This window comes from Phacochoerus africanus, chromosome 11, assembly GCF_016906955.1.
Source record: "Phacochoerus africanus isolate WHEZ1 chromosome 11, ROS_Pafr_v1, whole genome shotgun sequence".
Classification (NCBI taxonomy): domain Eukaryota; kingdom Metazoa; phylum Chordata; class Mammalia; order Artiodactyla; family Suidae; genus Phacochoerus; species Phacochoerus africanus.
Genome location: NC_062554.1, coordinates 67,249,023 through 67,264,885, shown reverse-complemented (window position 1 = coordinate 67,264,885; position 15,863 = coordinate 67,249,023). Strand labels below are relative to the sequence as shown.

General features: G+C 41.9%; 1 protein-coding gene across 14 annotated transcripts in view; it reads right to left on the bottom strand.

Annotated features, from left to right (window-relative positions):
- The window catches only part of CD55 (CD55 molecule (Cromer blood group)), a 28,103-nt gene extending 15,526 nt beyond the window's left edge, over nt 1-12,577 (bottom strand). For 10 of the 14 annotated variants that reach the window (XM_047753153.1, XM_047753158.1, XM_047753161.1 and 7 more), the window contains exons 1-5: nt 12,260-12,576; nt 11,318-11,500; nt 9,771-9,962; nt 9,037-9,136; nt 7,105-7,190 (exon numbers count right to left, since the gene is read on the bottom strand). In XM_047753153.1, coding sequence (XP_047609109.1) covers nt 7,105-7,190; nt 9,037-9,136; nt 9,771-9,962; nt 11,318-11,500; nt 12,260-12,362 — 664 coding nt within the window. In that variant the 5' untranslated portion in view covers nt 12,363-12,576. Of the gene's footprint in view, nt 1-7,104; nt 7,191-9,036; nt 9,137-9,770; nt 9,963-11,317; nt 11,501-12,259 lie in introns of all 14 variants that reach the window. The other 4 variants (XM_047753154.1, XM_047753159.1, XM_047753155.1 and 1 more) reach the window with 2 other exon arrangements.
- Between the last annotated feature and the right edge of the window lie 3,286 nt (nt 12,578-15,863).

The window sequence follows — 15,863 nt, the reverse complement described above, 5'->3', positions numbered from 1 at the left end:
ATCTCCCTAATAAAGGAATACTGAGCAGTGCCTAAGCCTAGCTGACCACATAGTGCTATCAAGTTCTAAGCTTCAGTTTTCTCATCTGTAAAATGAGAAGTGCAAATGAAGAAGATTTTTAGCATCATTGTTGGGCAATAAGGGAAATAAGTTAGCTGAATTATTTCACACAGTCCCTGAAGCAATATATTATATCACCCAGTATGTACCACTACTGCCAGCACCTTCTGCTTCCTTTATCTGTCTCGTGGTATGTTAGAAGGGATGACACAAGAAAAATACCTAGCAGGCAAAACAGCACTTAGCAGTCACTCAAAAATGATAGCTATTATTCTTAGGGTAAGTGAAATATTGTATGGGCTTTTCATCTGAGGCCCTCGTATGAAAAATGTATACTTTGTTGTGCAAAGTTGACTCCCATTGATCCAGAGAACTTATGTTCTACTATAGCTTAAACTTCCTGAAAGTTACTTGTCTAGATGTAGTTTTCTTTGGTGTCTAGTTGAATTTCACTGTGGGCAGAAAGCTGAAACAGTTGGGTTCACATCAAACACTTTGCTATTAGTTTTCTATTCCACCTACCTCTTTTTGATTCTCCTCCTATCTTATTCCCATTTGGATTAAATATTCATTATCATTCCTTTATTAGCTTGTGATTTATACATTTTTTTACCATTATTTTCATGGCAATCCCAGACATTATATGTATTAGCATTTTGAAAATTAGCATTTTTACCACTTTTTAGTACTGGTAGAATCTTGTAACTTTGTTGTTGTTGTTGTTGTTGTTGTTGCTATTTCTTGGGCCACTCCTGCGGCATATGGAGGTTCCCAGGCTAGGGGTCGAATCGGAGCTGCAGCCACCGGCCTACGCCAGAGCCACAGCAATGTGGGATCCGAGCCGCGTCTGCAACCTACACCACAGCTCACGGCAACGCCGGATCGTTAACCCACTGAGCAAGGGCAGGGACCAAACCCGCAACCTCATGGTTCCTAGTCGGATTCGTTAACCACTGCGCCACGATGGGAACTCCCCAAATCTTGTAACTTTTAAATTCAATTTACCTATCTCTGCCTTTTGCTTTATCATTATTATACATTTGTATGCTACATATAATTCAAATCTCACAAGATATTGTATTTATTGTTTTATAGGGGTGGTATTCATTTACCTTTGTTAGTGTTCTTCATTTCCTCACACATCTTCATTTTTACCTGGAATTATTTTCATTCTACTAGAAGAATTTCCTTTAGTTTTCCATTCTGTACAGGTCTGGTATGCTAGTGACAAATCCCCCCCCCCCTTTTTTTAAAATATTCAGTGGTTTTATTTATTTATTTATTTATTTATTTATTTTGTCTTTTTGCCATTTCTTGGGCCGCTCCCGCAGCATATGGAGGTTCCTGGGCTAGGGTTCAAATTGGAGCTGTAGCCACCAGCCTACCGCCAGAGCCACAGCAACTCAGGATCCGAGCCGCGTCTGCGACCTACACCACAGCTCACAGTAACACCAGATCCTTAACCCACTGAGCAAGGCCAGGGATCGAACCCGCAACCTCATGGTTCTGAGTCGGATTGGTTAACCGCTGTACCACAATGGGAACTCCTGCCCCTTTTTTAATTGTATGAGAACATCTTTATCATTTTGCATTCAGTTTTAAAGGATATATTCACTGGTTATAGAATTCTAGGTGAGTAGTAACTTTCTTACAGTATTTTAAATTTCCTCTTAATGTCTTTTGGCTTCCATAATTTTTATTGAGAAGTCAATAATCAGTTTTATTGTTGCTCCTTTGAAGATAATGTCTGTTTTTATCTCTCACGGTTTTTATCATTGCTTTGAGTTTCCAAAGTTTTGTTATGAGGTGCCTGGAAGTGGTTTTTGTTTTTATTCTGCTTAGAGTCCTGAGAGCTTGTAGAATCTGTTGGTTGATGTATTTCAACAATTTGGGGAAATTCTGTCATTATATCTCAAATCTCTCGTAAATTTGATCTATATTTTACATTCTTTTCTCTCTTTGTGCTTCAGTTTTAATTAAGCTCTCCTCCTATTTCCAGTGCTGTCTCCTGCTATGTCCAAATCACTGTTAAACCTATATGTTGCACTCGATTTTAGATATTAAAATTTCCAGTTGAAGAATGTCCATTTTACTCTTTTTTTACAGGTTTCAATTCTCTGCTAAAGTTCTCTATTTATCTTTACCTTTAATATCTTAAATATCACTTATTTTAAAACCCTTGTCTACTAAACTCAGTTATCTAGATACTTTTATTTGGTTTTGATTTCTCCTAATTTGATTATAATTTCTTGCTTATTTCTATATCTAATTTTTGTTTGTTTGTTTGTTTGTGGGCTTCTTATGGCCACACCCGGTTCAATCCCTGCCCTTGCTCAGTGGGTTAAGGATCCAGCATTGCCGTGAACTGTGGTGCAGGTTGCAGACTCGGCTCGGATCCCGAGTTGCTGTGGCTCTGGCGTAGGCTGGTGGCTATAGCTCCGACTGGACCCCTAGCCTGGGAACCTCCATATGCTGCGGAAGCGGCCCAAGAAATAGAAAATAGACCAAAAAAAAAAAAAATTTCAAAGGTCCTACATTCTCTGGAACCATGAAGTTGTTTTTCTTGCTTGCTTGCTTAAAGCCAGAAAGCAATGTGATCACGGTTGAACATCAAATTATATTATACCAAATGCTCTTAAGCACCCAGAGAATACTAGCAATTTATAAATTACTTTTAGGCCACTGATCAAAGCAAGGCACCAGAACAAGCTAATCTGATTTACACTGGGTTGGGTGTGCACTGACAACACATATCGCCATCAGTGCAGTTTCAACATTTTTTGAGCACCTAATACATAACAGGCATTGTTCTATAAATAGAATAAGGTCTGGATCCTATGCCTTAAAATATAGTGGGGGGAATTCCCTTCATGGCTCAGTGGTTAACGAACCCGACTAGGATCCATGAGAATGCAGGTTCAATCCCTGGCCTCGCCCAATGGGTTAAGGATCTGGTGTTGCCATGAGCTATGGTATGGGTCACAGACGTGGCTTGGATTCCCCAGTTATTGTGGCTGTGGTGTAGGCGGCAGCTGTACCTCCAATTCAACCCCTAGCTTGGGAATTCCATATGCTGTGGGTGCGGCCCTAAAAAAATAAATAGTGGGAAATGACATTCAAAGAGATAACTTCAATACAAAAATGCTAAGGGTAGTCACAGAAGCATGGACAGTGGTGTGGAAAGAGAGAATAGTTAACCAGCCTGGTGCAAGGGGTGGGTGGGGGTGGTTAGGAAAAAGCTTCTGGAACTACCAGAACAGACGGTTACTAAGAAAAACACAAGGCCAAGCAAAAATGGGGCTGAAGGTTAGAGAGCTAGTATCGCAATGAATGATGGAGGGGCAAGAAGAAGCCTGAGGTATCCGGAAAACCTACAGCACTTCTCAAAGGATGAGGGCAAGATCTAAGCATGGAGAAGTAGGTAGACCATGCCCTGCCTTGTATACATACTCCCTGAAGGAGTTTGGACTTTGTGCATGATGAGGAGACACTAATGAGCTTTAAGAAGAAAACGGACAAGTCACATTCATGTTTCAGATGGATCTCTGGGTAGAGTGTGGATGAAACATTAACGGAGTGTAAGAATAGAGCTGGAGGCCACTGCCATCAGTATCCCTTTTGAACTTGAGCAAGTGGAATTCCTGCTCTAGCTGTTAAAAGTTCCTGCTCTGGCCCTCCTGTGGCTGGGCTTCTCTCTACTAGATGGGGACTCTGCAGGGCTCAGGAGGGGGTGTGCTCAATGACAGCTCCTGCCCACTCTTTTCTAAATCGTGTTCCAAGAACGGGCACCCAGAACTGCCTGTGCCAACATCCCTGTCAGTATCTGAAGAGGTCCCTTCTCCTGGTCCATATTCTTAAGGAGAGTCTACCCTGCAGGTGTGTCCCTTCGGGCCAAAGTTCAATGGAGAGGGGATGAGAGTCACACAGGACTTGACCCTGGTGTGCAGACCAAGCTTGCCAGTCACATGCATCAGAGACCTCTTACAGTGCAAGGGGCACCAACTTGAGAAAGGCCAGGTCTTACTCTTGCCCTGGACCCTGAAAATGTTAGAGGTGGCCCTGACCGCACTAGTCCAGATGTGGGATAATAAACTGCATTAGAAGTAATACAGATGGAGGATAAAACATGATTTGAGAAACTCTAAAAAGGTAAAGGAAAATGACTTAGTGATTAGAAGTCAGAGGTTAGGATAAAAAGAGAGTCTGGGATAACAGATATTACATAGAAGGGATTTATTCCAGGCTAACATGTATCAGCAGTCAAATAAAATTACTTTCGAAAAAGAAAATACTGGCAGAGAGATAGAAAAAGAGATCCTTTTGACACGAAGGCTATGTTCAGAGGTAAAAAATTACTACCTCTGATTGATATATAACCAAGGATAACTTTTGAGCATGTCTATTATTCATTCCTTTATATCCACACCTCCATATCCACTCCATACATGGACACCAATGCTGTCTTATGTGGTTATAAAGGCCAAGGCTGCATACTTGAGATCAAACAAATCACTGATTAAGAATGCAGACTTTCGGGGAGTTCCCGTCGTGGCGCAGTGGTCGATGAATCTGACTAGGAACCATGAGGTTGCAGGTTTGACCCCTGGCCTTGCTCAGTGGGTTAAGGATCCGGCGTTGCCATGAGCTGTGGTGTAGGTCACAGATGCGGCTTGGATCCTGCATTGCTGTGGCTCTGGCGTCGGCCGGTGGCTACAGCTCCAATTGGACCCCTGTCCTGGGAACCTCCATGTGTAGCAGGAGCGGCCCTAGAAAAAGGCAAAAAGACAAAATAAAAAAAAAAAGAATGTAGACTTTCCACTTGGAGTTCCCATTGTGGCTCAGTGGGATAAGGACCCAATGTCTCTGTAATGATGTGAGTCAATCCCTGGCCTTGCTCAGAGGGTTAAGGATCCAGTATTGCCATGTCTGTGGCACAGGTTGCAGCTGCAGTTCTGATTCAACCTCTGGCCCGGGAACTTACGAATGCCACAGATGTGGCCATAAAAAGAAAAAAAAAAATCTATACTTTCCACTTGAGCTTTTTGGTAATGTCAAAACAGAAAAAGCATGTGGAAAATCACTACTGAAAAATGTCTGGCTTTAGGAGTTCCCGTCGTGGCTCAATGGAAATGAATCTGACTGGCATCCATGAGGACACAGGTTCGACCCCTGGCCTCCCTTGGTGTGTTAAGGATCCCGTGTTGCCATGAGCTGTGGTGTAGGTTGCAGACACGGCTTGGATCCTGCATTGCTGTGGCTGCGGTATATAGGCTAGCGGCTACAGCTCTGATTCGACCCCTAGCCTGGGAAGCTCCATGTGACGTGGGTGTGGCCCTAAAAAGATTAAAAAAAAAAAAAAAAAGAAAGAAAGAAAAGAAAAAATATATGGCTTTATAGGGAGAGTTGAAGACACTGGGGTTGCTGAGGAAAAAGGGCTTTTTCCTGCAGGATACAGATGTCAGTGGTTGCTGAATTGGAAAGACAGATAAAAGAGCCAAAGACAAAAACATGAAGATAAGAATGCCCATCGCAAAACTGAAGAAACCAGACAGGGAGGACTTGGGCAAGCCCCAAACGAAAGTACGTTTGCAGTGCAGAAGCTCTTCTATGTTAGAATTCGTGCCTGGTGTGCACATTTTTGTAGAACTCATGACAGCAGTTGCTTGTAAAGATATTGCCCTCAGTCTAGGAAACTGTTGGTCCAGACTTTGTGACAAGTTAACTGTGTCAGAAAAAAAGATATGGTCTAGCTCTTCCTTGCTTTCCACATTTGCTTTTGTATCCCTTGCAGTATTCCTTACTGGGTGGTAGAAATAGGAAAGGTGATAGCAGGTTGACATGATGGGTAAATAACGAGAAAAAAGGAGAAATAGTAGGTGTAAGAGAATAAGGCACAAAGTGGGTGTAGCAGGAGTAAACTCCTCGTTGGCAAGGCTTCATTTTATGTGTCTTTGTATCAGTTGACCCCATACATTCCCTACCATGAAGTGTTAATTAATAAATGCTTGATAAATTACACTGCATCTATTCCAGTTTCCTGCTCCTAATAACACTGAAAACTTGAAATTAGCAATAGTTTTAATGAGGGTGAGAAAGATAAAGCCTACATTTTTACATGTTGCTTGTATCTACCCCCCTTTAATTTTCAGGAAACATGTCTCTAATGAACATACATTTAACTTGATATATCCATAGAGGAAATTATCTCTTGCCCTATGCTCCCTTGAGAAGATAAGATTTTCAAGTGCAGGAACCATATTTCTTCTTTATCATATAAACTCATCCCTCAAATGATAAAAAGATATTACACGTTAAAACATTAGATAATTCACTTAGTTCATGATCCTTAAAGAGACATGTAGGTAGCACCAGGTCTTAGAGGAGAGATGGTTTTGAAGTCAAGAGAGCTAGGTTAAATGTTTTTGCCACTTATTTTGGGATATAAAGTCAAGTCATACTGACTTTCAGATCAATAATATTTTAACTCATAAAATTAAAAATTATGGGGGGGAAAACCCATATCTATCTTACTTGACTGTAGAAGAAATGGTAAGATAATAAATGACCAAGCACAATATAAACCTTAGTTTGGTTTTAATCCTTTATCCCCACAGTTAATAAATTAGGAACATTAGTAACAGAAGTCTTTAAATTAGGTAAGACAGGAGTTCCCGTCGTAGCTCAATGGAAACGAATCTGACTAGTAACCCTGAAGGCACAGGCCTCGCTCGGTGGGTTAAGGATCCAGCATTGCCATGAACTGTGGTGTAGGTTGCAGACATGGCTCCGATCCCATGTGGATATGGCTGTGGTGTAGGCCAGTGGCTACAGCTCTGATTTGACCCATAGCCTGGAAACCTCCATAGGCCTCGGGTACAGCCCGAAAAAAAAGACCAAAAATAAATAAATAAAATAATAAATTAGATAAAACATTCATCTATTGGAAAGTGAGTGTGTTACAAAAATATACTGTGGATAATTCTTAAGGATCAGAAATTAATTTACCAGTCCCACGCCTGAATGCTTAGAATTTCTGAAACTTACCTTGGCATTCTGGCAATGGATCACTCCACCCAACATCATCTGCTGTGGCAAAACAGTAACTAGAAGTTGCACCAACTAGTCTGTACCTAAAACAGTGAGGGGAGAGAAACAGTTAAGGCCCACTCACATATATTTGACTTCCCTTGTAATATCTGGAATACCACCTGAAGTATTTATTACACCAGTAGATGGAGACAAAATAATAGTTGATTATAGTTCACATGGCAGCTTAAAGGAAAAGAAAAATTTATGCTTTGGAGTTCCCATTGTGGCTCAGCAGAAAGGAATCCAACTAGTATCCAACTGGTATCCATGAAGTTCAATCCCTGGACTCTCTCTGTGGGTTAAGGGTCTGGTGTTGCCATGAGCTGTGGCATAGGTCGCAACACAGCTCGTATCTGCCTTTGCTGTGGCTGTGGTGTAGGCCAGCAGCTGTTCGACCCCTAGCCTGGGAACTTCCATATGCTGTATTTGCGGTCCTTAAAAAATTTTTTAAAAATTTAAAAATTAATAAAAGGGTGACATCAAAGGATAAAAAATATAGGACATGAAGTATTGGACATGCAAAACATTTTTGATTTGGATAGGGCATGTGTTAGAAAATGTTAAAGTGTTTTAAAACATTTTTAAAAGTTACAGATGCTTAAATATTTTCTATCGCAGAGATCAACACAAACTTCATAGAATAACAGAATACTTATATTTAAAGGGTTTGAAGTACTCCCAGATTTGATATCAATGATATTAATGATCCAAATATCTGTGTTTGGACTTCCCGTCGTGGCTCAGTGGTTAATGAATCTGACTAGGAACCATGAGGGTGCGGGTTCAATCCCTGGCCTTGCTCAGTGGGTTAATGATCCGGCATTGCCATGAGCTGTGGTGTAGGTCGAGGACGCGGCTTGGATCCTGCATTGCTGTGGCTCTGGCATAGGTCGGTGGCTACAGCTCCGATTGGACCCCTAGTCTGGGAACCTCCATGTGCCGTGAGTGCAGCCCTAGAAAAGGCAAAAAGACCAAAAAAACAAACAAACGAACAAGCAAACAAAAAACAAATATCTGTGTTTACTATAGGAGACAAGTGATACTTATATTTTTATTTTATAAAGAGCAGGGGCATGGAGTTCCCATTGTGGTGCAGCAGAAACAAATCCAACTAGGAACCATGAGGTTGTGGGTTCGATCCCTGGCCTAGCTCAGTGGGTTAAAGATCTGGCGTTGCCGTGAGCTGTGATGGAAGTTGAAGACGCAACTTGGATCCTGCGTTGCTGTGGCTGTGGCATAGGCCAGAAGCTGCAGCTCAGATTCATCCTCTAGCCTAGGAACCTCCATATGCCACAAGTGCAGCCCTAAAAGGCAAAAAAAAAAAAAAAAAAGAGCAGGGGCACACACAGAGTAAAATATCATAATTCAATATGCAGATGTTAAATGAGAAAATTAATATAAAGGTTTTAGCAGCATCTGACTAATGATACTAAATGAGTAATTTCCTTTTCCATGTGTAGAGAATTTATAAAAGACCGCAGGTCAAAATGATATTTTCACACTAGGAATAATTGTTTTTAATCCATGATGTTTTATAATAGGTAGTTCACATATAGCAAAAAAATATGCAAATTCATTATTTAGGTAACTTAAAGCCTTTTCCTTTACTAATCACATGTAAAATTTTATAATGAATCACCTATGTACTGAAATTTAAGAATTGAGAGAATTTTGGTGGTATAAGAAACCTTCCTTTCTTGCCCATTTTATTAAATGTAATTGTGATGAGCCCATGAGGAAGGACTTTTGAGCAAAGGGGTTGTTTTATTGCTACCAGCTTGGAAACACAGACCGCAAATCTAAATGCTTCCATCTGAAAACCTAATTTTTTTTCATTTGTTAAATATAATGTTTTTTTCATTTGTTAAATATAATGCCCAAACTTACCCTGCGTTACATGAGAAAAAGATGGATGCGCCAAGTAATAAGTCAGTTGTTATATTGACATGACCATTTTTTAGTTCTCCAGGAGTCGGACATTGTTTTTCTAGAAGAGGATACAAATTGATTTTTTTTTTTCATTAAATTGTCAGGCACATCTACATGAACAAGCCCATCGTCTGAACCATTGATGTTACTTAACCTCAGACTATTTAAATCCTACCTTCATTTTATCAGTTTCAAAAAAATCAACATATTTATCTGGAGTGCCCATCATAACTCAGTGGTTAACCAATCTGACTAGCATCCATGAGGACGCAGGTTCAATGGCTGTCTCTGCTAAGTGGGTGTTACCATGAGCTGTGGTGGAGGCTGTAGATGTGGCTCGGATCCTGTGTTGCTGTGGTTGTGGTATAGATGGGCAGCTATAGCTCTAAGTCAGCCCCTAGCCTGGGAACCTCCATATGCTGCGGGTGTGGCCCAAATCAGCATATTTAGAGTACATACTTATTTCATTTTAGGTAACTTTAAACTAATTAAGTGTGAAATCAGTGAGTAAATTACTATTTCTAGCTCACAAATATTTAGTTTGCCTAATTTAAAAGAAAATGGTTCTAATGAGTCACTTAAGAATCATTCTAAATAATATGTACACTTAGACTTCCACTATGAGTGAAGGAAGAAGCACCATTTCCTTAGAGACCGTATGATTTAAGAATACTCTTTAAAGTTATACTCACTTTTGCAAAATTCATCAGGTTTGGACCACGTAAAATTCTGAAGGCAAGTTAGTTTTTCTGATAGAGTAAGATCCCTTTTATAGCCCTTACGGCACTCATATTCCACAATGGAACCCTCTGGGAAATAATTCTGTTTGCTGTAAGACTTTTTAAGAGACGCAAAAGGTAGCCTGGTTGGAGCATCACAGCTACCTAAAAGTATTAACAAAAGCACAAAAAAATTTGTATCACTTTTTATAACCTACGTTTAGTTATCTGATTCTTACACCACTCCTTTTTCTCTACTCCTTTGTACACATTTGGTAGTTAACTATAATAATATCACTATGCCAGTTAGAGTGCATCAAGCATATTCACATATAAATTTTCATTTCCCAATTACTAGAGGCCTGTGAAGTACATTTGGTACCTAGAAGTCACTATGCCCACAGTTCAGAAAACCTAACCCATTTAAGTTGCCTGGCAGAATTCTGGCACTGACTCAATAAATGCCAGTTCCCAGGTAGCACAGGGGTAGATGAGAACCAGTATTTCCAGATCCCTTGGCTAGTGTCCTGGACAACAAAAATAGTTAATAATGCTAATACGTATTGAGTACTTCTAAATGTTTTGCACATATAACTCATTTAGTCCCGGGCACAAGGATCAGATGAGCCGATGGTGTACATAAAGGGATGGGCAAACTGTATGTACCATGTACATGTGAATTTACAGTGGCCTGGTAGAGTGGAAGGGGCACCGGGTGTAAAGCCCAAAGACTCAAGTTTCAACCTGGCTCTCCTGCATAAGGAGCTTCTGATCTTAAGGAACTCATTTAACTGGAGGCTGCTTTCTCAACTGTAAAATGTAGCTAAATCCCTAAGTCACCTCATGGAGTTGTCTGAAGGATTAGATGAAGTGCTATATGTGCAAAGAGTTAGGTACTTCAATCTACTGCCTTCTATCACGAAGAGATGACAACAGAAAGTGAAAGCTGATGTTATACCTAGGTTCAAAAAACACCTGTGGCAGTTTCTACATGTACTGTAGTTTCCATTGCTCCAAGGTATTGGAAGGGAGGCATCAAATCTTAAGCTTATCTTTACATCTGCATGTCAAAGCTAATATAGGGCCATGACTACAAGGATAGATTTTGAGATAAAAATAGAGAACTTTTAAAAATATCACCACAGAGTTGCATTTGGTAAGTCCTACCTTACAAAACGAAATTTAAGAAAACAGAAGATCTATGTTATGTGTCTCAGGATAATTGCCAAACATAGTTATACATAATTTACTCCCTAAACAGTACCTATTGTTTATTTTCTCTACTAATCAGTTCAGGAGCTACAGTGTTAGGGAAAAAAAAAAAAAGTTAATGAAGAGCAGGACCTATTCCAGGAAGTAATGCCATCAATTAGCTAGATGGTGAAGTGGCAACAGTTATACCCTGGGGTTTAATAATGCTAGAAAACTATCAATTACCAGTCACTCCAAAGAGGCATAAAATTAAACTTAAGAAACATTCCATTCCCATAACTTTTCTTAAAAAGAAATGATTTACTTACGACTACAAAATTCTGCAACTTCTGACCATTTATCATTAAGACAGAGCACTGAGTCTGCCATACCAGGAACTTTGACAAAGCCTTTGTTACACTTGTATGTTATTGTGGTTTCTTCAGGAAAACTTGCAAGACCTCCCAAAACTGGTTGGGCATCAGGTACATCGGGTGGAAGGCTGCAGTCACCTAGGGAGAAAAAAAACAGAACCGAAGAAATTTCGCTTTTCAATTCATAGCAAAATTCCTTCACCAAGACGAAAAGGGGAAGAAGCATCAACGGCTTTTGATGTCTCCGTACTATTTCCATCCAGTGCTTAACTGACATACCAAGAACTTGCTTGGCTTCCTGGCTGCCAACTAATTCAAGACTAAAATATTTGAAAATAATCCTTTGCCTTTCGCTATTTAAAAAATACATATTTGATATATTTGAAAGTTCAGACTAGGCGTGTTGCTAGGCACGCAATAAAAATAGACGCCTCCTTGAAAAGTTAGCACCTGGAGGAGATGCCTCGCAAACTTGCGGCACGGCGTCCCTGCGCTACTGGACCCTGTTTAGAGGCGAGAGTGGGCAACCATTTGGCCTCCCACCCTTAACGAGACGCTGAGGCGTCACTCTATTGGAGCCTTGCCTTTTGGCTTCCTGACGTTTGCCCCCTCTACTCTCCATGCCCAACTCCTAAAGCCATGCCAGCTGGGGTCCAGCACAAGCAAGCTCCCAGGGGCTGGCTAGCAGCGGAGAGCCTACTCTAGTCCCCAGGGAGTGTTCCAGTAGGCGCTCTGATCCCTAAAGGTAGAGGACTGCGGGAACAATTACGGATGCCCACACTCCTCACCGCCCCAGGTCGGTGGACTTTTCGGTTGTCACCGACACGCGCTCTGCCCCTCCCACACCGACTAAAGGATTGTAAAGCCGAATGCCCCCTGCCCCCGACCCTCACTCACCCTGCGCAGCCGGGATACACAGCAGCAGCAGCAGCAGCAGCGGCGGCGTCTGTCCGCCCATTAGGCGCCTCACCGCGGGGGCGCTCCGCGGCAGGGGACTCATGGCGCGCGGGGACGGGGACCCCGAGCGGCTCCGGGACTCTGCGACCTCCGCGATTAAGACGAAATGAACCGGGCCAAGAGGCTCGATAGAGAAAAAGCTCCTGGTAGTTACGCAGTCCGAGTTAAATTAGTGCCTTGGGCGGGACCAGGGCTCTGAATCACCAAAGATGGAGCCAGGAAAGGGTGGAGAAGGGGTTTTGCTCACACCAGGTACTGGGCGGGGTAAGGGCGGGGGCTCTAGCGTCACCAGTTCCTGGGGGACCCAAGAAGAGGAAAGAGGGGTCCTGGGCGTGGAGAGGAACTCTCTGGCGCGGGCCTCTGGAACTGTTTGTTTCTCTTTGGTGGGGCCTGCGGTGCGTTGCCCAGTGGAAATGTAAATATCTGCTTTATTAAGTAAACAACAACAACCAAAAATTGGAGGAACTAAGGAGAAAGGAATGGTTAAGCGGCACAGGCTTTGCTCCCGGGAATCTGAATTCTTTGGGGTGGAAATCAAGCGCGCTTTAGTGCTGCAAAGCTGAGCGGTAGGTGCAGTGGATTTTAAGGTTGTTCTCAGGAGCTGAGAAAGCATTGACCACCCAGGGACACGGTGTGTTCATCTGGGTCCGTCAAATGCCAAGAAGATTGCGGTGGGGAGGACAGAGTGTGTTGTCTCCTAGGACGCTTGGTAATGAGCCAGTGGGAAATGACCCAGGAAAACAGGTCAAGCAACACAGCAGGGAGGGAATATTGTGCCTACCATGTTTTCATGAGAATCGCTTTCTGTGTCAGAGTTATTTACCAAAGACACCTCTTGAATTCTACTTAGGGACCATAGGAATGTGACTGCAAAGTCATCATCAAAAACCCAGCGCTCGAGTTCCTGTTGTGGCGCAGCTGAGGAACCATGAGGTTGTGAGTTCCACCCCTGGCTCCGCCAAGTGGGTCAGTGGGTTAAAGCTCTGGCGTTGCCGTGAGCTGTGGTGTAGGTCACAGAGGCAGCTCTGATCTGGCGTTGCTGTGGTTGTGGTGTCGGCCGGCAGCTGTAGTTCCCATTAGACCCCTAGCCTGGAAACCTCCATATACTGCAGGTTCGGCCCTAAAAAGCAAAACCAAAACAAAACAAAAACAAACAACAAACAAACAAACAGCTCTAGAAAGCTAAGTGATAGAGTGGTGCATTTTAAGAGAAAGGTTTGCTGGAAGATCTTAAGTATATGCCAGTGGTTTGCAGGTCTGGCCACACCTTAGATTCACATGGGAGGCGTTTTAAAAATCCAGATGTTCAAGCTATACCTCAGACATGTTAACTTAGAACCTCTGGAGATGGAACCAAGCATTGGGATTATTTAAAGCGCTGCAGGTGATTCTACTTCATAGCCAGGCTAAGAACCACAGATCTGCATGGTTGCTGGTTGGAGTAAAGATCCACTCAGCCCAGCATTGTCACTGTCAAAAACACTAAAGAACATTGATGAAAGATCCAATTACTCATCTTCATGGAGAGTAGACTCAAGAATGTGTTTCCCTCCAACAGGTTACCTGGTCTGGTTAACAGAGTCCTAGCCTAGGTTTCCTATCCCCTCAAATACTTTACCTGAGTAAGTGAAATCTCTGACTTGGAATTATGCCATGGTCCCTGGACCAGCTGTGGGGCCATGCCTCCTATCATGATGTCTTTCCTAAATGCCTTCTGATCATTATTGGCTAATATGAGCTGTGTAAAAAAAGGAAAAGAACAGTTTCAACAATGCCATTTTCTCTGACTCATGCTCACTGTGCTAAACGGAAGCTTTAGTTAACCAATGCCGGAACCAGTACTATAGGGATTCCAGAAAAGGAACATCTGTAGCATTCATAAGAGGCAGAGTAGATTTTAAAAATCGTCTAATCTGAACCTCATATTGAAACACCTTATTTTTACTCTCATATTTGACAGAAAAACACAAAAGCATGTCAGGGCCCAGCAGTATTTTAGAACTACAAGCAGATCCTTTTTTTTTTTTTTTTCTTTTTAGGGCTGCACCATGGCATATGGAAGTTCCCAGGCTAGGGGTCAAATTGGAGCTACAGCCTCTGGCCTACACCACAGCCACAGCAACGTGGGATCCGGCCACGTCTTCGAGCTATGCCACAGCCCATGGCAGCACCAGATCCTTAACCCACTGATGGAGGCTGAGATCAAATCTGCATCATAATGGATCCTAGTCGGGTTCATTACCTGCTGGGCTGCAAAGGGAGCTCCTAATACCAGGTCTTCATTTTTTCTTCCAAAGAGCCTCCAGTGATCTTAACCACCATGTCCTGCCACACCATTATAGGCAGGTTGTCTACACTCCTGCTTGAGCTCAGAGAATTGGTGTGAGGCGCAAGGTGGCATCATGAAAAGTAGTTGAAGGTCAAAGTGAGCTATGCAGCTGTTAGAAGCCTTGATTTTGAGGCCTGCTGAAGCTCTCTAAGTGTTTATTAGGTGACTATAATAGCTTTTTCTCTGAGGAAAACAATGTATAGCAAAAAAAAGCATGTCTTGTTTTCACAAAAAAAAAGTATGACTTTCACCCAGCTTAGCCACCCTAAATGCTCTAAGCATATATCTTCCAAAATACTTAATTGATAATATAGTGGTTTTTTAAATTTTTATGTTATTTTTTGCTTTTTAGGGCAGTACCCTCAGCATATGGAGGTTCCCAGGCTAGGGGTCGAATTGGAACCACAGCTGCCAGCCTACACCACAGCCACAGCAATGCCGGATCCAAGCCGTGTCTGTGACCTACACCACAGCTCACAGCAACACGGGATCCCTAACCCACTGAGCGAGGCCAGGGATCAAACCCACAACCTCATAGTTGCTAGTCAGATTCGCTTCTGCTGCACCACAACAGGAACTCCAGATAGTATATTTTTAAAGGAAGTTTTATGAGAAATAACTGGGTGGACTCTTTAGTAATTCTTGAGTAATACCATACCCAAAATTTCAACACTTCCTCAGAATGTTGAAAAAAGAAAAAAAAAATCCAATATTCATTTATCCAATTTAGAAAAAGGATATATGATAAAAATATATATTACATTATTAAGAAAAGTTAAATATGCAAATTTATGATTTACTAAAGATTATTTTAAATAATGACCTCGATTCGTTGTGTTCCAATCTGCTTGAGCTTAGAGAATTGGTGTGAACTCCAAATGGTGTGAGCAATGAGACTTCATATGCATTATATACAATTTCACTAGTACAACTTCATAAAGTGGAGATAACTGTCCACATGTAATAGTTGAGGAAAAAAGCTGAGAAGGTAAGCAGTTTGCCCAAATCTGTGCAGCTAATAAGTGACCAGGCCAGAATCTAAATCTAGTTTTATCTGTTTCCCAAACCTATACTTACCCATCCTATTCCACCCCACTGTGTTACCCCACACACACACACATATGCACTGCATTCTTTGGAATCAGTCAGCAAAGATTTCTTCTATTTGGAAGACAATGAATTAAGCTTTTTAGGGCCACACCGGCAGCATATGGT